The sequence below is a fragment of the Saimiri boliviensis genome, chromosome 7 (genome assembly GCF_048565385.1).
Source record: "Saimiri boliviensis isolate mSaiBol1 chromosome 7, mSaiBol1.pri, whole genome shotgun sequence".
In the NCBI taxonomy this organism is placed as follows: Eukaryota; Metazoa; Chordata; class Mammalia; order Primates; family Cebidae; genus Saimiri; species Saimiri boliviensis.
The window spans coordinates 22,685,876-22,710,558 of record NC_133455.1 but is presented as its reverse complement, the minus strand read 5'-3'; the positions used below and the strand labels follow the sequence as shown (position 1 = coordinate 22,710,558).

General features: G+C 41.4%; 2 protein-coding genes and 1 non-coding gene across 10 annotated transcripts in view; 1 reads left to right on the top strand and 2 right to left on the bottom strand.

The window, feature by feature from the left end:
• RAD9B (RAD9 checkpoint clamp component B) overlaps nt 1-21,987 on the top strand; it is a 41,985-nt gene extending 19,998 nt beyond the window's left edge. For 7 of the 8 annotated variants that reach the window (XM_074402245.1, XM_074402249.1, XM_074402248.1 and 4 more), the window contains 2 exons: nt 1,850-2,084; nt 16,913-21,987. In XM_074402245.1, the coding sequence (XP_074258346.1) occupies nt 1,850-2,084; nt 16,913-17,041 (364 nt within the window). In that variant the 3' untranslated portion in view covers nt 17,042-21,987. The remainder of the gene's footprint in view (nt 1-1,849; nt 2,085-16,912) is intronic. The other variant, XM_039472476.2, reaches the window with a different exon arrangement.
• LOC120365246 (U4 spliceosomal RNA) lies at nt 10,623-10,763 on the bottom strand. Its single transcript, XR_005580249.1, has one exon. It is a non-coding gene; the product is annotated as a U4 spliceosomal RNA (small nuclear RNA).
• PPTC7 (protein phosphatase targeting COQ7) overlaps nt 20,074-24,683 on the bottom strand; it is a 49,580-nt gene continuing 44,970 nt past the window's right edge. Inside the window, exon 6 of the mRNA XM_074402252.1 lies at nt 20,074-23,944. Within this exon, the coding sequence (XP_074258353.1) occupies nt 23,886-23,944 (59 nt within the window). The 3' untranslated portion in view covers nt 20,074-23,885. The remainder of the gene's footprint in view (nt 23,945-24,683) is intronic.

Below are 24,683 nucleotides of genomic sequence, written 5' to 3'. Positions count from 1 at the left end.
AGCCTTACAAAGTACTGGGATTATGGCTGTGCATCACCACATTGGGGCTTTAGTTGATTAATTTTTATTTTTATTTTTATTTTTTTTAGGAATAGTAGAGTATTTTCACAGGTAAGTCTATTCACTTCCTTAGAATTCTTACTCAGATATAGGGATAGCCATTGTTTTCTTTCTTTTCATTTTCTTAATAACTTTTCGGGGAAGAAGGATGCTTTATTGTAAAAGTTATTTTGGGAAATTTGTAAAATAGAGAAAAGTACACAGAAGAAAATAAAACTTACTCATAAAAAGTACACAGAAGAAAATAAAACTTACTCATATCTCTGGGTGGCACCACCCAGAGATAGCCACTGTTAACATTCTGGCTCACTGATTTTCTTTTGGACTTTCAATTTTATGTATACTTTATTTTTATTTATTATTACTTTTTTTGAGACAGGGTCTCACTCTGTCACCCGGGCTGGAGTGCAGTAGCACAATCATGGCTCACCATAGTCTTGACCTCCCAGGCTCAAGTCTTCCACCTCAGCCTCCTGAGTAATTAGTACAGGTGCCTGCCACTACGGCCAGCTAATTTTTGTGTTTTTTGTAGAGAGCGGGTTTTACCATGTTGCCCAGGCTGGTCTCTTAACTCCTGGGGTCAAGCAATCTGCCTGCCTCGAGTGCTAGGATTATAGATGTGAGCCACTGCGCCTGGCCTGTACTTGTATTTTAAAACAAGATTGGGATCATATAGCGTATGCAGTTTTAGTATTGTGTGCATGTTTCAGTGTCACTGATTATGACTTGAAATGATTTTTTTTTTTTTTGAGATGGTCTTGCTCTGTCACCCAGGCTGGAGTTCAGTGTCTTGATCTTGGCTTATTGCAACCTCCGGCTTCTGGGTTCAAGCAATTCCCTGCCTCAGACTCCCGAGTAGCTGGTACTACAGGCACCCACCACCACACCCAGCTAATTTTTTTTTAATTGCATTTTAGGTTTTGGGGTACATGTGAAGAACATGCAAGATTGTTGCATAGGTACACATGTGGCAGTTTGATTTGCTGCCTTCCTCCCCTTCACCTATATCTGGCACTTCTCCTCATACTATCTCTCCCCAACTCCCTTTTTTTTAAAAAGGAGTCTGGCTCTGCCGCCCAGGCTGGAGTGCAATGGCGCAATCTTGGCTCACTGGAACCTCCACCTCCTGGGTTCAAGCAAGTCTCCTGCCTCAGCCTCCCAAGTAGCTGGGACTACAGGCGCGTGCCACCATGCCTGGCTAATTTTTTGTATTTTTAGTAGAGTTGGGGTTTCACTGTGTTAGCCAGGATGGTCTCAATCTCCTGGTCTTGTGATGTGCCCACCTCAGCCTCCCAAAGTGCTGGGATTACAGGCTTGAGCCACCTCACCTGGCCATTTTTTTTTTTTTTAATGGAGATGGGGTTTCATCATCTTGACCAGGCTAGTCTTGAACTCCTGACCTCATGATCCACCTGCCTTGGACTCCCAAAGTGTTGGGATTACAAGCATGAGCCACTGCGCTTGGCCAAAAACATGATTCTTAATGATTGCACACATTTTATCATATAGATGTATAGTAATTTACTTGATTTTTTCCGTAACTTGCTCCTGTAACTGTATCACAAGATATTCTATGCACAGTGAGTTGCTTTACTGAAAGGTTCGCCTATCAAGAGAATTTATAAATGATCATATATATAAATTTTAACATTCAACAATTTAGTTCTATGTATTTCAATATATTCCCTAACCCAGTGCTATCACTGTCATCCCACATTGTCCATTAGTTACATAAAAAATATATTTCACAGTAAACAGTTCATTCCTTTAATGTCTGTTAATACCTCAGGTCAGATCTGATTAAAAAAAAGCCTGGTAAAAATGTAACTGGCCAGACCCTGGAATGTATATCAAGAAAAGCAGCACCAAGAAGGATTTATCCTAAGGAGACTCTCACAAACATCTCTGCATTGGAAAACTGTGGCAGCCCTGGAATAAAAAGAGCGAATGGAGACATCAGTAAAGTATCAGAAAGCAGCATCAGCAACACAGAGGAAGTGCCAGGGTCTCTGTGTCTCAGAAAGGTAAAAGAAAAGCATTGAGATTGAACTACATCTCAGTCAAGAATTCTCATCTGTCTCCCAGTGCAGTCTTTCTTTCAAATCCCCACCTGGCCATGTTCTGAAAATTGATTTTTTTTTTTTTTTTTTTTTTTTTTTGAGATGGTGTTTCCCTCTTGTTGCCCAGGCTGGAGTGCAATGGTGTGATCTTGGCTCACCACAACCTGCACCTTCAGGGTTCAAGTGATTCTCCTGCCTCAGCCTCCTGAGTAGCTGGGACTACAGGCACGTGCCACTACGCCCAGCTAATTTTTTTCTATTTTTTTTTTCTTTTTTTAAACTTTTTTACTGAGCACAAATTTTCCTGAATATTTTTGTTTTTTCAGTAGAGACAGGGTTTCACCGTGTTAGCCAGGATGGTCTTGATCTCCTGACCTTGTGTGTTCTCCACCCGCGTCAGCCTCCCAAAGTGCTGGGATTATAGTCATGAGAACACTGCACCCAGCGTGATTTCTTATTTTTTGATAAGGGAAAAGTGAAACTAGTCTGAATTACAGAATAAAGAAAAGTCTGATAGAGAAAAGTCTGATTTACAGAATATCAACAGAAAATAGTTAAATTGTTCAGTCAGCAATTTCTTTTTTTTTTTTTTTTTTGAGACAGAGTTTCGCTCTTGTTACCCAGGCTGAAGTGCAATGGCGCGATCTTGGCTCACCGCGACCTCCGCCTCCTGGGTTCAGGCAATTCTCCTGCCTCAGCCTCCTGAGTAGCTGGGATTACAGGCACGGGCCACCATGCCCAGCTAATTTTTGTATTTTTAGTAGAGACGGGGTTTCACTATGTTGACCAGGATGGTCTCGATCTCTTGACCTCGTGATCCACCCGCGTCGGCCTCCCAAAGTGCTGGGATTACAGGCTTGAGCCACCGCGCCCGGCCCTCAGTCAGTAATTTCTAACAAAACATATTCAAGTAGAGATTTTGGTCCCATCAGAAGGGTATATTACATGCAAAAAATAAAAATAAAAAAAAGAAAGAAAAACAAAGAGATTTGGGTACCTTGTTTCCAAGAATAAATTATGATTGTTTATAGTATATTCTATCTTTGAATAACAATAATATGCTGAAGTCATGTAAATAATTTGTTTCCTAAAATAAGTTTCCCTCTAATTTTATTTTTCAAATTTGGTTGGTAAATCTTATATTCATAATAGTACAAATAAAAATTTTATTCCAGCAAATATTACAAATTCCTTCATAAGGGAGTCCCAGTTAATAACATCTTGTTCTATAAGATAGATGATAAGCTTCACAGAATGCTGTAGTGTTAAACCTTATGAAATCTACTGAACCGAAGGTAAGCAATGTATTAGAAACTGAAGTATCAGGCCGGGCACGGTGGCTCAAGCCTGTAATCCCAGCACTTTGGGAGGCCGAGGTGGGTGGATCACGAGGTTGAGAGATCGAGACCATCCTGGTCAACATGGTGAAACCCCGTCTCTACTAAAAATACAAAAAACTAGCTGGGCGTGGTGGCGCGTGCCTGTAATCCCAGCTACTCAGGAGGCTGAGGCAGGAGAATTGCCTGAGCCCAGGAGGCAGAGGTTGCGGTGAGCGGAGATCGCACCATTGCACTCCAGCCTGGGTAACAAGAGCGAAACTCCGTCTCAAAAAAAAAAAAGAAACTGAAGTATCTCAAATATTGATAATTCTAATTGTATTTGTTAATGTTTTGTTTAAGCTTATTTTGCTGTTATTATTATTGGTTTGAAAATGTGCGTTTCTTAGTTAGAATTAGAAATTTGAAAGTAGAAATAATATTTTTGAAAGTCACCATCACCATCTTGGCTGGGTACCGTGGCTCACGCTTGTAATCCCAGCCCTTTGGAAGGACAAAGAGGAAAGATATCTTGAGGCCAGGAGTTCAAGACCAGCCTGAGCAACAAAGTGAGATCCCATCTCTACAAAAATTTTAAAATTAGCCAGATATGGTGGCTGTAGTCCTGGCAGCTGAGGAGGTGGAAGTGGGAGGATCTTTTGAGCCTAGTAGTTCAAGGCTGTAGTGAGCTAAGATCACACAACTGGACTCCAGCCCAGGCAACAGAGTGAAACCCTGTCTCTTAAAAAAAAAAAAGAAAAAAAAAATTCACCCTATTACACTGTATATGACTTTTAGGGCAGAATATAATTAGTAAACTGGATGTAACTCATTTGATAGCATAGGTGTTTATTGAGTATTTACATACCCAATACTTAGGACAGTTTTCTCTTCCTGTATGTTACTAAGTTGGCCATAAAGTGAAAACACAGATTTTACTGTGTTCTCATTGTACAAAAGCATTGTCCTCTCCTATTTTTCTGGTCACACATATTCTGTTTACTTTTTCACAGGCAACAACAGAAATCATTTTCCTGCTGCGTCATGTCGCTGAAATTCATTAAGATGGCCAGTTTCTTTGCTAGATAAAATGACATTTAGAACTTTAAGCTCCATGAGCACCATTGTAGCACTCTACTCCAAATTTCCTATTGTGTCGCTAAATTCTGGAAAGAAGGCTCTATTTTAAAAGGGAATTATTTGCTTTAATGTGGCAAACTCCTGCAAAGGTGAAATTACATTATGGATAAATGATGTAAACCCTTATCATGTTCCACCTGAAGTTCCATGGGCTTCTGGTCGGCCTCTGTGCTCTATTCTCCTTCACCCTGCTTCTCCTCCACAGTGTACTTAGAGATTTTGTCCAAACCCTAGGTCTCCAATGAGGCCCAGAGTTTTAGAGCTCTAGCTCTAGAGTTCACATTCTGAGGTTCAAACCTCTCTCTTACCACATATTAACTGTGTGACTTGGACAAGTTATTTATTTTTCCCTCAGTTTCTTTAGTAAAATGGGAGTAATAAATATACCCACTAAATAGTATTGTAAAAATTGAGCTTATGTTGTAACAGGCACATGGTCAGTGCTTGATAAAAGTTAGTTATTGACCAGGCGTGGTGGCTCATGCCTGTAATCCCAGCACTTTGGGAGGCTGAGGTGGGTAGATCATGAGGTCAGGAGTTTGAGACCAGCCTGGCCAAGATATTGAAACCTGTCTCTACTAAAAATATAAAAATTAGCTGAGTGTGGTAGTGGGCACCTGTAATCCTAGCTACTCAGGCGGCTGAGGCAGGAGAATTGCTTGAACCCGGGAGGTAGATGTTGCAGTGAACCAAGATCGCGCCACTGCACTCAAGCCTGGGCAACAGAGCAAGACTCTGTCTCAAAAAATAAATAAATAAATATTATTATTATATATCATTCTCTTGCTTTTAAAATGCTTAGATTGTTACACTTCTCCCATAGGATTAAGCCTAAACTCCCTAGAATGACATGCAGGGACTAGGCTGTTTAATATAGTCTTTACCTGGCTTCTTCCTTTTATCCTCACTTCCCCCATACAAAATGTACCCTATGCCAAAAATGGCAGATAGATTTCATCTCTAGTAACCACACCAATGATTTGGCTGGGCAAGCTAAGTTGAGAATGACTCCAAAGCTCCGACTCTGTTCAATTAGCAGGGTTTGCCATGATCTAGACTAAAGCTATAGCTGTATTTTGCTAATAACATCATTTTAATATGGCCTGCCCTATTTGTATAATCATTTGTTTGTTAACTTTTCCTTTTAAAATAAGTTCAGATTTTTAAAAAGCTGCAAAAATAGTACAAAGAATTTCTATATGCCCTTCTCCTAGACTCTCCACATTCAATATTCCTTTTTTATTTTTTTAGATGGAGTCTTGCTCTGTTGCCCAGGCTGGAGTGCAGTGAAGTGATCTTGGCTCACTGCAACCTTCACCTCCTTGAACCCTCCTGGGTTCAAGCGATTCTCCTATCTCAGCCTCCCAAGTAGCTGGGATTATAGGTTCATGCCACCATATCTGGCTAATTTTTGTATTATTGGTAGAGACAGGGTTTCACCATGTTGGTCAGGCTGGTCTCAAACTTATGACCTCAAGTAATCCACCTGCCTCGGCCTCCCAAAGTGCTGGGATTACAGGCATGAGCCACCATGCCTGGCCTCCACATTTAATATTTGATACGACAGTACAATGATCATTTCATTGAACAAAAGTCAGAAAATACAAGTAAGTAAGAGATAATCACTTCAAATATTTTGATATTTTTTCTGCCTTTAAGACTTCCTTTTTCCTCCTTTTTTTTTTTTTTTTTTTTTTTTTTTTGAGATGGTGTTTCACTCTTGTTGCCCAGGCTACAGTGCAATAGCACGATCTCGGCTCACTGCAACCTCTGCCTCCCAGGTTCAAGCAATTCTCCTGCCTCAGCCTCCTGAGTAGCTGGGATTACAGGCTCCTGCCACCATACCTGGCTAATTTTTGTATTTTAAGTATAGATGGGGTTTCACCATGTTGGCCAGACTGGTCTATTCTTCTTTTATTATTTTTTTACACAGGGTCTCGCTCTGTCACCCAGGTGGAGTGTAGTGGTGCAGTCTCCGGTCACTGCAACCCCTGCCTTCCAGGCTCAAGCCATCCTTGCACCTCAGCCTCCCAAGTAGCTGGGACTACAGTCATGTGCCATCACGCCTAGCTAATTTTTTTTTGTAATTTTAGTACAGATGGGGTTTCACCATGTTGTCAGGCTGATCTCTGAACTCCTGGGCTCAAGCAGTAGGCATGCTTTGGCCTCCCCAAGCATTGGGATTACAGGCCTGAGCCCCCGAGCCCAGTTACTTTTTTTTTTTTTATTAAAAATATATTTACATGAACATTAAATTTTAATTAAAAAAATTTAAAATCAGACTCACTTGTGAAAATAGTACAAAGAATTCCCATAGTACCCAGATACCTCAACATCTTAGGTTAGCAGAGTCTCCTTTAATCTGGAACATTTTCTAAGTCTTCCTTTGTCTTATCCTTTGTTTTTGTTTTTTTTTTTTGAGACAGAGTTTTGCTCTTTCACCCAGGCTGGAATACAGTGCTGCAATCTCAGCTCACTGCAACCTCTGCCTCCTGGGTTCAAGCGATTCTCCTGCCTCAGCCTCCCGAATAGCTGGGATTACAGGTGCCTGCCACCACACTTGGCAAATTCTTGTATTTTTAGTAGAGATGGGGTTTCACCATGTTGGCCAGGCTGGTCTTGAACTGCTGACCTCAGGTGATCCACCGTCCTTGGCCACCCAAAGTGCTGGGATTACAGATGTGAACCACCGTGCCCAGCCTGCTTTGTCTTTATTTTATTTTATTTATTTTTTTCTTGAGATGGAGTTTCGCTCTTGTTACCCAGGCTGGAGTGCAATGGCACAATCTCGGCTCACCACAACCTCCGCCTCCTGGGTTCAGGCAATTCTCCTGCCTCAGCCTCCTGAGTAGCTGGGATTACAGGCATGTGCCACCATGCCCAGCTAATTTTTTTGTATTTTTAGTAGAGACGGGGTTTCACCATGTTGACCAGGATGGTCTCGATCTCTTGACCTCGTGATCCACCCGCCTCGGCCTCCCAAAGTGCTGGGATTACAGGCTTGAGCCACTGCGCCTGGCCTGTCTTTCTTTACCTTGACATTTTAGTAGAACGTCCTAACTTTGGGTTTTTCTTATTTTTCCTCATGATTAAATTTAAACTGTGTATTTCAACAGAGTATTAATGAGAATTCAACAGAGTAATAATGTTGGGTTCTCTTGGACATCATATCTGGAGCAATAGGTTGATTTTTCTCCTTATTGGTGGTGTTAATTTCTCATATGGTCAATGCGGTGTCTGCCAGCTCTCCACTATAAAGTTACTGTTTTTCTGTTATGAACTAGTAAGTATTTCATGGAGAGATACTTTGATACTATGTAAATGTTCTGTTTTTCATCATACATTCCCCGCTTCCCCTGAGTCGGAGTCTTACTCTGTCACCCAGGCTGGAGTGCAGTGACATGATCTCTGCATCTCCTGCCACTTGGGTTCATGCAATTCTCCTGCCTCTGCTGCCAGAGTAGCTGGGATTACAGGTGCTTGCCACCGCACCCAGCTAATTTATAGTTTTTAGTGGAGATGGGATTTCACCATCTTGGCCAGGCCGGTCTTGAACTCCTGACCTTGTGATCCACCTGCCTTGGCCTCCCAAAGTGCTGGGATTACAGGCATGAACGACTGCCCCCGGCCTGGTTTCTTTTTTGAGATAGAGTCTCACTCTGTTGCCCAGACAGGAGTGCAGTGGCTCGATCTTAGCTTACCGAACCTCTGCTTCTCGGGTTCAAGCGATTCTCCTGACTCAGCCTCCTGAGTAGCTGGGATTACAGGCACACACCACCATGCCCAACTAACTTTTGTATTTTTAGTAGGGACGGGGTTTCACCACGTTGGTCAGGCTGGTCTCGAACTCCTGACCTCGTGATCCACACGCCTCAGCCTCCCAAAGTTCTGGGATTACAGGTGTGAGCCACTGTGCCCGGCCTGATTTATTTTTTAAGCATCTATTGATGCTTGTTTGTCAGAAAGTTATTACTGTGATATTTACAAACTGGTGATTTTTCTTTTCTTTTTTTTTTTTTTTTGCACATTTATTAGTTGAAGATCCACTTTAAGAAAGAACTTTACTTTCTCCCCTGTGTGTTACTCGGTGATTTATATCACTGAGTGCTCTTGGATCTTCATTTTATTCTATAGTAATAATCCATTACTATCATTTCTTATTTTATTGTTGGAACTGTACCATATTTGGCAACTGGAAGCCTCTTCAGGTTGGGCCTGTGTCCCTTTCACATGTTTTCCACCTTTTTTGAGCACCTCCTTACTCTTTTGGCACCTTCAGGTATTCTGGGCTTATCTTGTACTTCCCCTGCCCCAGCTCTGGAATCAACTATTTCTCCCAGAAGACCCGGTTCCTTTTGTTGGAGATGGAATATAGAGACCAACTTCTGGGTGCTAGGTGTTTTTTTTTTTTTTGCATGAGGGTTTCATTGCTTTTGGGCCCTCTCAGCAGGCAGAACTAGGAATTTATGTATGCATTAACATGTATACATATATTGATCTGTTTTTATATCTATTTATATACATGCATTAAAACCTATGCATTCATATTGATTCCTCCGTTTCTATTCCAGCCCCTTAGAGTTCATGCTAATCTCCCCCTTTCCTTATCTGAAACTCTTTGACAATGAGAAACTTATCTCTTGTCCACTATATATTAACTTACTGTAAATCCCAGAATGCATAATTTCAGAAGTTCTAACTCATACTTTGAAAAACAAATCAACTAACTAGAAGTAAAATATTTGTGAACATTCTTGTCATTAGTCTTAAAGTATTCAAAATACTGTTTTTCAAAGTTACTTAGCTTAGTTCTTTTCTTCCCTGACTCAGATTTCAGTATGGTGACTTGAATCATTTGTAATATAGTTAGCTGCATTTGTTTGTTTGTCTTCCATTTTGGTTCACTCCAAACCCTTGTTGATTTTATTTATTTGCTGCTTTGAGTAGTAAATCATTAACATGGTCCTAAAAATCAGAACTATACAAAAAGTTATACACAGGAGGCTGGGTGCGGTGGCTCACTCCTGTAATCCCAGCACTTTGGGAGGCCGAGGCAGGCAGATCACCTGAGATTGGGAATTCGAGACCAGCCTGACCAACATGGAGAAACCCCATCTCTACTAAAAACACAAAACTTAGCTAGGCGTGGTGATGCATGCCTGTAATCCCAGCTACTTGGGAGGCTGAGGCAGGAGAATTGCTTGAACCTAGGAGGCAGAGGTTGCGGTGACCCGAGATTGCACCCTTGCACTCCAGCCTGGGCAACAAGAGCGAAACACTGTTCAAAGAAAAAAAGAAAAAGCTATACACAGGGCAGGCAGTCTCACTGTCTCTTTTCTACTCTGTGCACAGCCCCTTATAGAGAATAAATCTCATTAGTTTCTTTTCTTTTTTCTTTTTTTTTTTTTTTGAGATGGAGTCTTGGCTCTGTTGCCCAGGCTAGGGTGCAGTGGTGCGATCTTGGCTCACTGAAACATCTGCCTCCCTGGTTCAAGTGATTCTTGTGCCTCAGCCTCCCAAGTAGCTAGGATTACAATTATGCACTACCATGCCCAGCTAATTTTTGTAATTTTTGTAGACACAGGGGTTTCACCATTTTGGCCAGGCTGGTCTTGAACTCTTTATCTCAAGTGATCCATCCACCTCAGCCTCCCAAAGTGCTAGCTAGGATTATAGGCATGAGTCACCATGCCTGCCCTAGTTTCTTATTTATCATTTCTGTGTTGCTTTTTGCACAAATGAGCAGATACATATATATTTCCTTATTTCTTTTTTCTTACACTATAAATTCAATTTTCCACTTTGCTTTTGCACCTGAGAGCATACACTAGAAATCACTCCGTCCTGGGTTCTTTCTTCCCCCAACAGCTGTGTTGTATTCCATGTAGGACTGTACCATAGTTGACTGAACCATCCTTCCATATCTGGGCATTTAGGTTCCCCACCAGTATTTTATTTACACTTACAAAGAAAGCTGCAATGAATAACCTTTTACACGTATATTTTCATATTGTCAGAAGTGTATTTTTTTTCTTTTTTTCCTCAGTCTCTTCAGAGACTGTCAAAAATTGCCAATGCCAACTATATTTCAAGTCATCATGGTGGGGTATTGGGAAAAGTTTTCAATTAGCAATAATTGTGCCTTGGATAAACCTCATTGGCTACGATACTGCCACTGTGCAAAGCTAGAAGTATATTTTCAAGGTAAATGCCTGAAAGTGGGGCCACTGGTTCACAAGGTGAGTGTAGATGTAGTTTTGTGAGGTTCTGCCAGATTCCTCTCCAGTTATACCAGTTTGCATTCCCTGCAGTAGTGGAGTGCCCATTTCCCCACAGCCTGGCAAGCAGCATATGTTGTCAAATTTTAATTCTAATTTTTTTTTTTGGCCAAACTGATAGTTGAGAAATGATTATCTCAGTACAGTTTTAATTTGCATTTCTGTAATTGTGAGGTTGAACATCTTCTTATGTGTTTAAAGAGCATTTTGTAACTTTTGTTAATTGTTTATTCATGTCTCTTTCCATTTTTCTATTGAGTTTTTATAAGCATTCTTTATATAGATAGGAATACTAGCCATGTATCTGTGATAAATGGTGCAGATGCTTTCTCCCACTTTGTCAGTTGTGTTTTAAGATTTTTTTTTTTGCCATGCAAAATATTTTCATTTCTTTATTCCTTCAAATTTTTAATTTTATGTAGTCCAATTTATACTGTTTAAAAATTGTCAGGCTGGGCATGGTGGCTCATGCCTGTAATCCCAGCAATTTAGGAGGCTGAGGTGGGTCGATCATTTGGGAGTTCAAGACCACCCTGGCCAGCATGGTGAAACTCCGTCTTTATGAAAGATACAAAAAATTAGCCAAGTGTGGTAGCAGGCCCCTGTGATCCCAGCTACTCAGGAAGCTGAGGCAGGAGGATTGCTTGAACCTAGGAGGTGGAGGTTGCACTCCAGCTTGGGCAACACGAGTGAAACTCCATTTCACACACACACAAAAAAAAGTCAGTGAACTTTTGAGTCAGTAATTAGAAAGCAAGCTTTTCCCTACCTGGAATTAAAAGAGGAATTTGCCCATGTTGGTCAGGCTGGTCTCAAACTCCTGACTTCATGATCTTCCCACCTCAGCCTCCCAAAGTGCTGGGATTACAGGTGTGAGCCACTACACCTGGCCCTATTCATTCATTATTATGTCACATGATAATTCACTATGTGTGCTCTTATGCCACTAGGCAGAGTAGGAGGAGCTCCCCGAGGGCAGGCCTGAGTCTTACTCACCTCTGTGTTCCTGGTGCAGAGCCGGAAACTGGCACAGCTTCAACCCTGGCTTAGAATATCCTGAGGTGACATCACAGAATTCCAAAATGAAATCAATTTTAATTCACTTTATTTTTATTTTTTTGAGATGGAGTCTCACTCTGTCACCTAGGCTGGAGTGCAGTGGCACGATCTCAGCTTACTGCAACCTCCACCTCCCAGGTTCAATATGATTCTCCTGCCTTAGCCTCCCAAGTAGCTGGGACTACAGGCACAGGCCACCACGCCCAGCAATTTTTTGTATTTTTAGTAGAGATGGGGTTTCACCATGTTGGCTAGGCTGATCTTGATCTCTTAACCTCGTGATCCACCCACCTCAGCCTCCCACAGTGCTGGGATTATAGGCTTGAGCCACTGGGTCAGCCAATTCACTTTATTTTTTAAATGAAGTATATGCTAGGTGTGCTACTTTAGGAAAGAGGATTTTTAAAATTAAGTTACGATAGGTATCACTATATTCCAAACAATGACCAGTGGCTTTTTCCACTGTGGATTTTTTTTTTCTTTTCTCTTTGAGACAGAATGTCGCTCTGTTGCCCAGGCTGGAGTGCAGGGTTACAATCTTGGCTCACTGAAACCTCAGCCTCCTTGGTACAAGCAATTCTCCTGCGTAAGTCTCCCAAGTAGCTGGGATTACAGGCATGTGCCACCATGCCCAGCTTATTTTTGTATTTTTTGGTAGAGACAGGGTTGACTGTATTGCCCAGGCTGGTCTCAAACTCCTGACCTCAAGCGATCTGCCCACCTTGGCCTCCCAGAGTACTGGGATTACAGGCATGAGCCACCACACCTGGCCACACCCAGCTAATTTTTGTATTTTTAGTAGCGTTTGGGTTTCACCCTGTTGGCCAAGCTGGTCTCAAACTCCTGACCTCAGGTGATCCATTTGCCTTGGCCTTCCAAAGTGCTGAGATTACAGGCATGAGCCACCATGCCTGGCCTGGTGTGGATTTTTATTAAGTTTAAACCAGAAGTTATTCACAGCTCTCAAGGGCATCAAAATAGAGACAATATGTAGATTAGTAAAAAAAGATTTTATAATTCTCTTCTTACCCAATTCATATTGAACTTGAGGTTAATTTTGGTTGCATGGGTGTTCTCAAGGTTCCTCCATTAAAAGATTAGTAGACATGGAGAAGGGCCCCATTATCCCGCCATATGAGACTTACAGGCTAAAGAAAAGGTGGGGACAAGGGAGGGTAGCAAATAGCATTTAAGCCAGTAGCAGATTCAGGGCAGCTCTCAAAGATGAAAGAAAATCTCAGCTTTCAAGTCTCATGTAGCACCATAAACATTATCAAGAGCTATTTGCATGTGATGATATACACTGAACAGTCACAGGTGCTATATTTAGGTCTTTTGTAGCCTTAGAACCTTGAGCTTGGTGAAGACTAGACTTTTTTTTTTTTTTTTTTTTTTGAGACAGAGTCTCATTGTGTTGCCAGGCTGCAGGCTGGAGTACAGTGGCGCAATCTCGGCTCACTGCAATCTCCGCCTCCTGGGTTCAAGCAATTCTCCTGCCTCAGCCTCCCGAGTAGCTGGGACTACAGGTACGCGCCACCACGCCCAGCTAATTTTTGTATTTTTTAGTAGAGATGGGGTTTCACCATGTTGGCCAAGATGGTCTCGATCTCTTGACCTCGTGATCCGCCCGCCTGGGCTTCCCAAAGTGCTGGGATTACAGGTGTGAGCCACCGCGCCCAGCCAAGACTAGACTCTTTAGGGGCAATTGAAACCATGCCTCCAGTTATGGCCAGATCAGTATATTAGTTTCCCAGTGACCCTCTAACAAATTATCACAAATTTAGTGGCTTGAAACAATATGACTTGAGTGTCTTACAATTCTAAAGGTTGGAATTCCTAATTGGGTCTCACTGTGCTAAAATCAGGGTGTCAGCAGAGCTGTGTTCCCTTCAGGAGACTGGGGGAAATTCTGTTTTCTTGCCCTTTCAAGCTTTTAGAGGCCACTCGCATTCTTTGCCTTGTGGTTCCATCTTCAAAATCAGCAACGGCCGGTTTTTTCACACAGCCACACTCTGTCCTTAACTCTTCTCCATCTTCCACTTCTAAGGATCTTTGTGATTATGTTGGGCCTACCTGGCTATTCCACTTCAGCAATTAGGAACATTAATTCCAACTGCTACCTTAATTCCCCTTTGCGGTGTGACATAACATATTCAGAGGTTCATGGGCTTAGTACATGGACCTCTTTGGGAGCCATTATCCTGCCTACCCTAGTCAGTATCACAGCTATCTGGGGTGCAGGTTCAACAGCTGCAAAGCAATCCTTGCAGAGGGCATTTTCACCTTCTGAGATGTGACGATGACCCAAGAACAGGGCTCATTCGTTTGTTCTTGTGGTACTGTGCAGCTTCAAGTATTTCTTGAGGGCTGTGTCCTCGACAGCCATTTGTGAGATACTACAATGAACAAAACAAGCTTCCTCAACTCGTTTAAAGACTAGGGCAGGTATCAGGTATTGGGACTAGGTATAACATAGTCACATGACTAAATATATAATTTTTTAAAGGCTGTGTTTAGTTCAATAAAGTAGAACTTGAGAGTGCTTGCAGATTTAATGGTATGTACTGCCCTAATCCAGGTCAGAAAGTCTTCCCCTTGAAACTGGTGTTTGAGCTAAGCTGGAAGGGATAAGGGCATGGGGGTGGGGGTGGAGCTCAGGGAGGGCGTTAGCGCAAAGGCCCTGGCAAGGGAGGGAGCTTGGGGGCTTGAAAGAGCTGAGGGATGGCCACTGTGGTTGGAAGTCAGAGCCAGAGAGAGACAATGGCACAAGGGGAGGCTAGGGTAAGTGCCAGATCATACTGGAGAGTCCTGGAAACTGTGCAAGCAGCTAAAGTACCTGGGTATTTAAAATATTTGAATGGTGTTACCCAGGAGGGCTGCCAGAGCTGCATGTTTACCAGATGACTCTAGCTGGTAGTGTTATGTGAAAAACGGGCTTCAGTGAGGCAATAGTTGCCCAATTGTAGCATCTGAGAGACAGTGAGTCCTTAGATGAGAAGTGGAGAGAGGCAGCTTAAACAGTTCATTTAGGAGACAAAACTAGCAGGACTTGGTGATGGATAGTTATGAGGGTTAAGGAAAAAGGTATCTGGGGAGGACTTAGATTTGGAGAAGTAGATTCAGGGCTTAGTAAGATCATAAATATGTTTTGGCTCTGTTAAGGGAGTGCTACTTGCATGTAGTGGGTAAAGACCTGCAGTGCCACCCACCATCTTCCTCCCTGCAGGACAGCTCTCCACCAAAGACTCACAGGGCCTCAAATGGCAGCAGTGCTGAGGTTAAGAAACCCAAGTTCAGAGACTACTTAAAAGAGGGCAAGCTGGCTGAGCTGGCTGAGAGCAGCCAGTAGTGTAACATGAGAAAAGATGTGTGAGAATGACTCTCAGGTGGGGAAGATTGAAAATGGGTCCTGACTTTAAGGATGAGGTAAATTCTGGTGACCATTAAGTTTCTGTGACGTGGGGGTCAGTGAGGGAGCAGCTTTTTTTTTTTTTTTTTTTTTTTTTTTTTTTTTTTTTTTCTTGAGACAGGGTCTAACTCTGTTGCCCAGGCTAGAGTGCAGTGGTGCTATCTTGGCTCACTGGAACCTCTGCCTCCCAGGTTCAAGCAATTCTTCTGCCTCAGCCTCCCAAGTAGCTGGGATTACAGGCGTGTACCACCACACTGGCTAACTTTTTGTATTTTAGTAGAGACAGGGTTTCACCATGTTGGCCAGGCTGGTCTTGAACTCCTGTCCTCAGGTGATCCACCTGCCTCGACCTCCCAAAGTGCTGGGATTACAGGCGTAAGCCACCGCTCTCAGCCTAGAGAAGCTTTTAAGTAGAATTAAAGAGTAAGATAATAAGAAAATGGAGACAATGGGTGTAGACAACTCTACAGTAGAGATAAACCAGTAACTGAAGGGGGAAACAGGATGTTAGGCTATTTCTGTGTTTTATTTATTTTTGACATGGTGTTTCACTCTTGTTGCCCAGGCTGGAGTGCAATGGCGCAATCTCGGTTCACTGCAACCTCTGCCTCCTGGGTTCAAGCGATTCTTCTGCCTCAGCCTCCCTAGTAGCTGGGATTACAGGTACCCACCACCATACCCAACTAATTTTTTGTATTTTTAGTAGAGATGGGGTTTCACTATGCTGGAGGTGGTCTTGAACTCTTGACCTCAGGCAATCCACCTGTCTCAGCCTCCCAAAGTGCTGGGATTACAGGTGTGAGCCACTGCACCCAGCTATTTGTGTATTTTAAAGATAAGAAGACTCGGCCCAGTGGCTCATGCCTGTAATTCTAGCACTTTGGGAGGCCAGGGCAGGAGGATTGCTTGAAGCTAGGAGTTTGAGACCAGCCTGGGCTACATAGCAAGACCCCATCTTTACAAAAATAAAAAATAAAAGCTGTGCATGGTGGTGCGTGCCTGTAGTTAAAGCTACTCTAAAGGCTGAGGTGGGAGGATTGCCCAGGAGTTTGAGGCTGCAGTGAGCCATGATCACACAATTGTACTGAAGCCTGGGCAATAGGGCAAGACCTGATCACAAATAAAAAAGTAAAGTAGAGATGAGAGGCATTTGAGCATTTGGAAATGCTAATAATCCTAGGGGGCTGGGATGCAGACAGGGAGGGAAGGACTGGCTTTAACCTGGAAGAGTGGCTTACCGCAGTAGCAGGAGGGGAAGGGAAGAAGATTGATTAATTCATCCAGTGGCCTATGGAGGCTTCCTTGACCTCTGCCTCTCACATCGTGGTGGAAGCTTTGACAGCTCAGGAGGGGAGTCAACAGCAGACCACTGATCCCAAACTGGATTGTTGCATGCCTTTGAAGTCAGGGAAGGGTTTGTTTTTAGGACCTGTTGGACCAATAATGAAGGTTCTGGGTGTTCTGTGAACCATCAACAGCAAAGACAGGGCTATAGCACTGGCCAGGTTTCTGAGGGAGGCTGTCACCTGGAGCATTTAATGAGCAAACTTTCTCTTGGAATCAACATTGCTGTTCCTTTTTTCCCTCCAGTTTTCTTGCATGTTCTTTGGAGCAGTCTCTTCTGATCAGCAAGAACACTTCAACCACCCTTTTGACAGTCTGGCAAGAGCAAGTGACAGTGAAGAGGACATGAATAATGGCAGTTTCTCTTTATCTTAATGCTTAATGATGGCTGAGCTGGCCCCCAGCCCAGTAACCGGCTCACTTGCCCCTCAAGCACGAGTTTGCATGTTTAGTGTCTTAAAGAGGTTGTTCCAGACTTCCCTGGAATGGAGGATGAGCTTCAAAACTAGATCATCTTGTACAACCACCGCATCTAGAAAAAGCTGCTTGTCAAGTGTATGTAACTTGCTTTAAATCCATTATGCTACTTCGGAGGTAGAAAGGTTTTCTATGAAAGAAAAAAGCCCATTAGAGTTCTTCAATTCAGTGTACGTTCACCCCAGCACTTTTAACATCTTTGTTAGTTTTATAAAGGTATTTAAACTTTATTCAGCAGCCATTTGGAGTGCTTCAAGATGGCTTGAAATGGAATTTTGTGATTTTTCGTCAGGTATCTTTTGTATTTGATTGCAAACATTTGGATTTTAGTTTTCTCATGTAATACCACGGCCTTTTTTGTCCATTGTTTTTTTTTAAGACTTTAAGTAGAATAAACCCTGGAAGAAAGATCAAGAATAAAAATTATATATAGTCACTTTCACTTTTTTTTTTTTTAAGATGGAGTCTTGCTCTGTCAGTCAGGCTTAAGTGCAGTGACACAATCTCGGCTCACTGCAATGTCTGTCTCTTGGGTCCAAGCCATTCTCCTGCCTCAGCCTCCCTAGCTGGGATTACAGGTGTGCACCCTATGCCTGGCTAATTTTTTGTCTTTTTGGTACAGGGTTTCACCATGTTGGCTAGGCTGGTCTTGAACTCCTGACCTCAAGTGATCCACTGCCTCGGCCTCCCAAAGTGCTAGGATTACAGGCTTGACCACCGTGCTCAGCCTGGAGTGTTTTTATAGATTGTAAAATTTTATTTCCTAACTGCAAATTGTTCTGATTTTCAGATGTGATTTTTGATTTTTCAGTGTGATGCGAAAAGAATTTAATGGAAGTGATGCCAAATATTTCTGTATTATCTGACATAGAACAGTATCCTCCACTGCCAAGACAGCTGAGTTTGGAGTAGAATTAGGTGGAAGACAAATGTCTGTTCTTTGGCCCTTTAAGAGTTAGCTTTTTACCTGCACAAATGGACTAAAAAATCTGGCACAAAACATTGTTATGTAATGTCTTATGATGTGTGCCTCTTCCTCCCCCAAACGTGTTTCTAGTCAATTATAACCTGACAAACGAGACTTTTGTAACATCTTGTTAATTCTTTCTACAACCTTCAAACCGTAAGGAAGTGTTAACTGGCAAGCAATTGTACTTTCGACTTTGTGAGAAATTCATAAAGGTGGCTGAGTAGATTAGCATGCCTTAGAACTGTGAATAGGGTTCTAACTGAAACCAGAATGAATTTGGCTCTTGTAGCTTAGTAATGAGTCATAGCTACCCACAATAACATAATAAAAACTCAAATTCATTCCAAGATGTTCCTTAGTGAATGAAAATGGGTGTTAACCAAGCTTTTTATGGTAATTGGCAATGCCCACATAATTTCAACTAAGTCTTTCACATTGTAGGCTGAAGATTTATGTATCTCATGCTTACATTGATGAATTAACACTGAACTTCTGATATTTCTAACAAATGCAGATGCCTACACAGACAGCTTTCTTTCTTTATTATTTATTTTTTGAGATGAAGTCTTGCCCTGTTGCCCAGGTTGGAGTGCAGTGGCCTTAACTTGGCTCACTGCAACCTCCACCTCCCAGGTTCAAGCAATTCTCCTACCTCAGCCTCCCAAGTAGCTGGGATTACAGGTGCTCACCACCATGCCCAGCTAATTTTTCCATTTTTAGTAGAGATGGGGTTTCATCACGTTGGCCAGGCTGGTTTCAAACTCCTGAGCTCAGGAGATCTGCCTGCCTTGGCCTCCCAAAGTGCTGGGATTATAGGTGTGAGACACCGTGCCCAGCCTCACAAAGAGTTTTTATACACAACAGTAACTCTGTAGGTCTCTTTGTTGTGGATAAAGTTTCTGATTCATTCATTTCATTGAAATGATTCATTAAAATGAATGAACCAGAGGAGTTTAGGTCTTGAAAGCATCATCATCAGTAATAGCCTGGATGCAGCAATGGACTATTTATTTTTTTAATTTTTTTAAAAGATGAAGTTTTACCTTGTTGGTCAGGCTGGTCTTGAACTTCTGACCTCAGGTGATCCACCCACCTCGGCCTCCCAAAGTGCTGGGATTACAGAGGTGATACTGGCAGGGTGTGGTGGCTCACACCTGTAACCCCAGCACTTTGGGAGTCACAGCCAGGCAGATCATTTAAGCCCAGCAGTTAAGACCAGCCTAGGCAAAATGGTGAGATTCCATCTCTACAAAAAATGCAAAAATTATCCAGGCACTTTGGATTTTAAAATTTGGATACAGAGGGCTAACTAAGCTGAAATACAGTCACGTGCTGCATAACACATTTTGGTCAATGACAGACCACAGACAGTGGTGGTCCCATAAGATAACGGAGCTGCCCTATACAGGTGTACCCTTTTTTTGTCTTTCATACTGTAGTTTTGCTAAACCATTTCTGTGTTTAGATATACAGATACTGTAGTGTTACAGCTGCCTACAGTATTCAGTACAGTAACATGCTATACAGGTTTGTCGCCTAGGAGCAATAGGCTATCCATATAGCCCAGATGTGTAGTAAGCTAGACCATCAAGGCTTGGGTTGGTATACAATGACGAATTGCTAAGGATTCATCTGTCAGAACATCTCTGTTGTTAAACAACACGACTGTACACCACTTTTTTTTTGTAGCTTCCCTCTATACCATGAAAGGTGCAAAGCCTCAGCTGGGAAAAACTTCTATATTTTACATCCAGTTGTCAGTCCATCTTAATGAATTTCTGAGGAAGCTAAACTGATGTAGTGAATAGTGAACCAGTTGGAGGCAGTTGAAGTAGTAGTACATATTCACTGCTGGGAAGACTAGGAGGCTTGGAAATGAGGACTTGATAGAGACCAACAAACTCAATGTCAAAGGCTGGTGTCTCAGTTACTATTACTCAAACCAAAAGAAGTACACAGATTAGTATAAATACTATATTTATTAAATATCTTTACAGTTTATTTAAATGTATTTACAGAACTATTCCTGCATAAGTTATAATTCAGACATCCAAATTCAGGTAATTGCCTCTTGGGTAATAAGACAAATAATGATAGTCTCAACAGAAAAAAGCAGCTCATTAGTATACACAGATTCTAATTTGCTTCATTATTTAGCCATCTTTGCCACAAACTACCTGCTAACAGTTAAAATTTTGACACGGACAGTTTTTAGTTGAGAAGTTCAATTTTGCAAAGAATTTAATTTTTTAAAAATAGAATCCAAATATGTTCTGCTTCATGTTTTGTTTTATAAGCAGATCTTGTTTTTTTGATACTGTAAAATTTTTTAAATGCACAAATGTGATAGTTTCCAGAGAAACTGAACGCTGTAGCTTCTACCAAAGACAGCTATTATAAGGTGACAAGGAACCATGAACTTGTCCAAAAGTACAAACGTTTACAGTTCTAGCCAATCTTGTTTACATTCTCCCAAACACTCAAAGCTGACTCAATAAATTCCCACGATTCCTGCCTTATTACTTGGTGTGGTGGGCTAGTGGTACTGAAGGTGGTTTCCGTCTCTGGACTACTGTCCTATCCAGAACACATGCAGCTGATAGGAGAAGACACTCTCCCATCATGCAAAGTTTGAAATCGAGTTTCTAATGTAGACACGGCCCAACCCCCAGACATGCACACCTGGAATGGATTCTTTTGTGATTTAGTACCCATCAACCATGTCAAGCAATTACAGTAACTCAGGACAAATAACTTGTTCCCCCCCATCCCATTTCTTCTTTTAGTTTTTAGAGCCTATGGACTCTACTGCATCTCCATTTGGTAAATTTTTTTTTTTTTTTTTTTTTTTTGTGCGCAGGCAGCTTAAGTTCATAGGAAGAAATAAGGTTCTGATATGTTTAGAGTGCACATTTTAAAACAGAACAAAATAAAAATTTCAAGCATGTGATAAAAATATTGATTTTTATAATACAGTATTGCTTTATAAATATAGATGGAAAAGCTATAAACTTTACTGGTCTTTGGTGCATCCAGAGAGGGATAAGTAATTTGCCATTTGTAAATTAGAAATCCAAATTTTATCTTTTGTTATAAAAGTCCATTACATGAGGCAAGTGTGTGTGTGTATGTGCACATGCATGCATGTGCACGCTGCTTGACTTAAAATACCATTACACACACATCAGGTTCAGAATCAGACCCACCACGTGGTACAGCACAGTAACAACCCAGGGAGGCTTGGGTCTGTGACTTAGAAAATTCTTCTATGGGTCCAACACAGCCTCTGACTACTGAGAGGAGAGATACTTGTTAAGCAGTGCTCAAACTGACTCCCCCCGCACCCCCGCAGTCATAAAATTAAGTGCATAACACAGAAAGAACAGGGGAAAACAGAGAAAATATTTTATGTCACTATCTATAGGCCAGATCCAAAGTTAGTTCCACTGTGAAACTCAATTCTTGCCTGATACTTTCAGTATCACTGGAACAGACAGTATCAGTTTCTAATAATCATTTCCCAAAAAGGTAAGCTGAGTAAATGAGTTGCATAAAATACCACCAATCTAGCTTTACAGAGATTGTGTTTGACAGGCTAAATGAGAGCAGAGAAAAACCAGAAACTTGACGAGCACTGCTCTTACCAGGAATTAAATGTGGGCGTTGGAAAATGAATGCAAAATATATGCAGATCATAAGGCTACATACCTCTTACCAAAAATAATTGAAACCCTAAACAAAAGAGCTGAAGTTGTCAGTCCTAATATAAATGTATTCCTTCTAACAAAACCCTTCTGGATGCAGCTTACTTTATTTCTTAAATACACAGAGACTGCAAATAGTTTGTGCAAAATAAATGCTCTGCCACTTGCCACTCATGCTTCTGTGTTTTATCATAGCATGATGATTTCTCCTTCAATAGAGTCTTCCTCCAGACCCCCCACCCCACCCCCACCGCGTCTACTAAAGAATTCTGTTTTGTCAAGTTAGGGTAGTTAAGGCATTCTGACATGTAATTAAAGGTGATTCAAAATAGATTATCTAACATTATGCCAATTTAGGAATAGTAGATAAATTACTGAACGGCTTACAAATGAATAACTCATTCTTATTATAAATGAAATGCCTGTTACAAGCATGATGCATTGAAATATAGTAATGACATGTACATGGTACATGTTAAACAATTTTAAATAAAAGCTTGACAGTTACTCAAATATACAGTACAAATTCACAAAACAAAATCTTTTAAAACAAGTTGAGGTAACCTCAAACATAAACTTTAATGCAATAAACCAGGGAGTCAGCATCTCCTTTAGAGAAAAAGACTTTCTATATTCTCCTCAAGTAGATTCTCATCAGGTTTAATTGCATTCTCATCTATACACCAATGTTACCTGACTTATATATAAAACATGGCTTTAATTTAAGGATTTCTAAGTATATATTTTTTTCTACCACCAAGTTAATGAAGGAAAAAACTGACCCAAAAATATATATCTTTACAGCAGTCAACTTGTACACAAACCTTAAAAATAAGTTTGAGCTTGCAGATAATGGGAAAACTGAATGTGGGGTAGTTTTGTAAGGAAACTATACACTGCAAAATGGCTATTCGGAAACTGTAAACATTAAGCTTGATTCAGAAACCCCTAAATTTCCATGTGGGGTAACTGTAAATGTCAGATCATCACTGGGAGTTGTCCTCATGGACATCTGTGCTGCTGCCGCTGCACACAGTGCTCTCTCCACATGGACTCACTGGATTTGGTGCATGCTCTATAGAAAGCAAAAGGTCTGAGAGTACGAGTATGGGTAGGTAGCATAACCACTAAAGCCAACAAAATTCAAAGTTATAGCTGTCTGTTCTCAACTCTTCAGGCCTTGGGCCTAAAGTTCTCATTCAGGGGCATCCTGTCAGACAACTAGGTAGAATTTCAGCCATAACATTAAATTTGTAGGCTTTGAGGGGTTTTGCAATCTTAAATAGTATTTCCATAAAAAAATTGGTAAAGTGTCTCCCCCACCCCTCCTGGAAATCAGGCCTCAGCCTGTGATGTGGACTAATCAAGAAACTGCCAAACTTTAACCACAGGAACACAATTAAGCATCTTCTTAAAAGCATGAAATATTTGTATCCATAGAACTAAAATGGATTTTTCTCCCGATTTGTAACAAAAAAGCTCTGGGATGAAAACTGTATAACCCAGAGCATGTTTTAGAGCAGAATCATAAGCCCCTAAAAAATAGGAGTTTATAAACAGAAACATAAAGCCACACCAATCATCATAACAAAGACGATGCCTGTGGAGTACACATGTAACATTTCTTTTGATGAATAATGTATGTTTCTAGTAGATGTATCACTACATACAATTTGCGTTAGACTTTTACAATCCCTTTAGCACACTAGGATTCTGAATTCACTTTACCAACATTACTAATTTTCAATACTTCAACTACTTTTGAAAAGTAACAGCCATGGTGGCGCTGAACACCTCCATCTCCATCATGGAAAGAACATTGAGAAATGAAGGCCAGTCTTCAAATCCTGGATCTCTTCAATTGCTGCTGGCAGATATGAGCTAGTGAATGATAGTAGTGGTTCTCAATAAAGATCTCAATGGGTCTCAAAAAGACAGGCAAAAGACTTACATCACTGGCCATTGAGATCAGTGGCAAAGAAATGTGGTCCTGCCAGCAGGATCAGCACACATGGCAGGGAAAATCTGGGACAATGAAAGGGAAGGCAGGACGTGACACTTCGGCTAGTCAGTCTGTATACTCAGCCACTATTGAAAGAAGGACGGTAATGTCATCTGGCTTTCCACCTACAATGAAAATAAAAACCTGTTAGTGTATTTTCTTTTCTTTCTTTCTTTATCTTTTTAAATTAAAAAAAAAAAAGATGGGGTTTCACCAGGATGGCCAGGCTGGTCTTGAACTCCTGACCTCAGGTCATCCACCCACCTCTGCCTCCCAAAGTGCTAAGATTACAGGTGTGAGCCACAACTCCCGGCCTGTTACTGTATTTTCAAAGGAAAAGTCAATTAAAAAATGTGGGTTTAAATAAGTCCTGGGAGACAAATGTTTGCATTCCAGGCAGTTCTGGTTTGTCAATATACCCTAGTAGAACAAAGAAAAAAATATTTGATAAACAGTTAAACAAAATGCCAAGAAATTACATGAAACTGAAGCTTAAAAAAATCTTCCCTGCTCCTTTACAATAGGACCTCTGTCAAATGGCCACTACACCCTCTGTTCATATCAATCACAGCAAATCTGACGAGAAAGTTACATGCTTCTACCCACAGTCCTAATTTAGACAAACATATCCAATGTTTTGAAACTAGGAATAGCCTTGTATTCTAATCTGCCAAACAGCTATGGCATGCACTTTTTTCTATTTTAACATTTCCTGAACGGCTAAGAAATGTTTTACATATCATAAAATTGTATCAACAAGAAACTAATTCTAGTTCTGATACGCTAGCACAAACATGTCATCCCAGCCCTAAGACAGAGCCACTGGCCTGCTCCCAAAGTCACACACATCATGCAGTAGGTAGG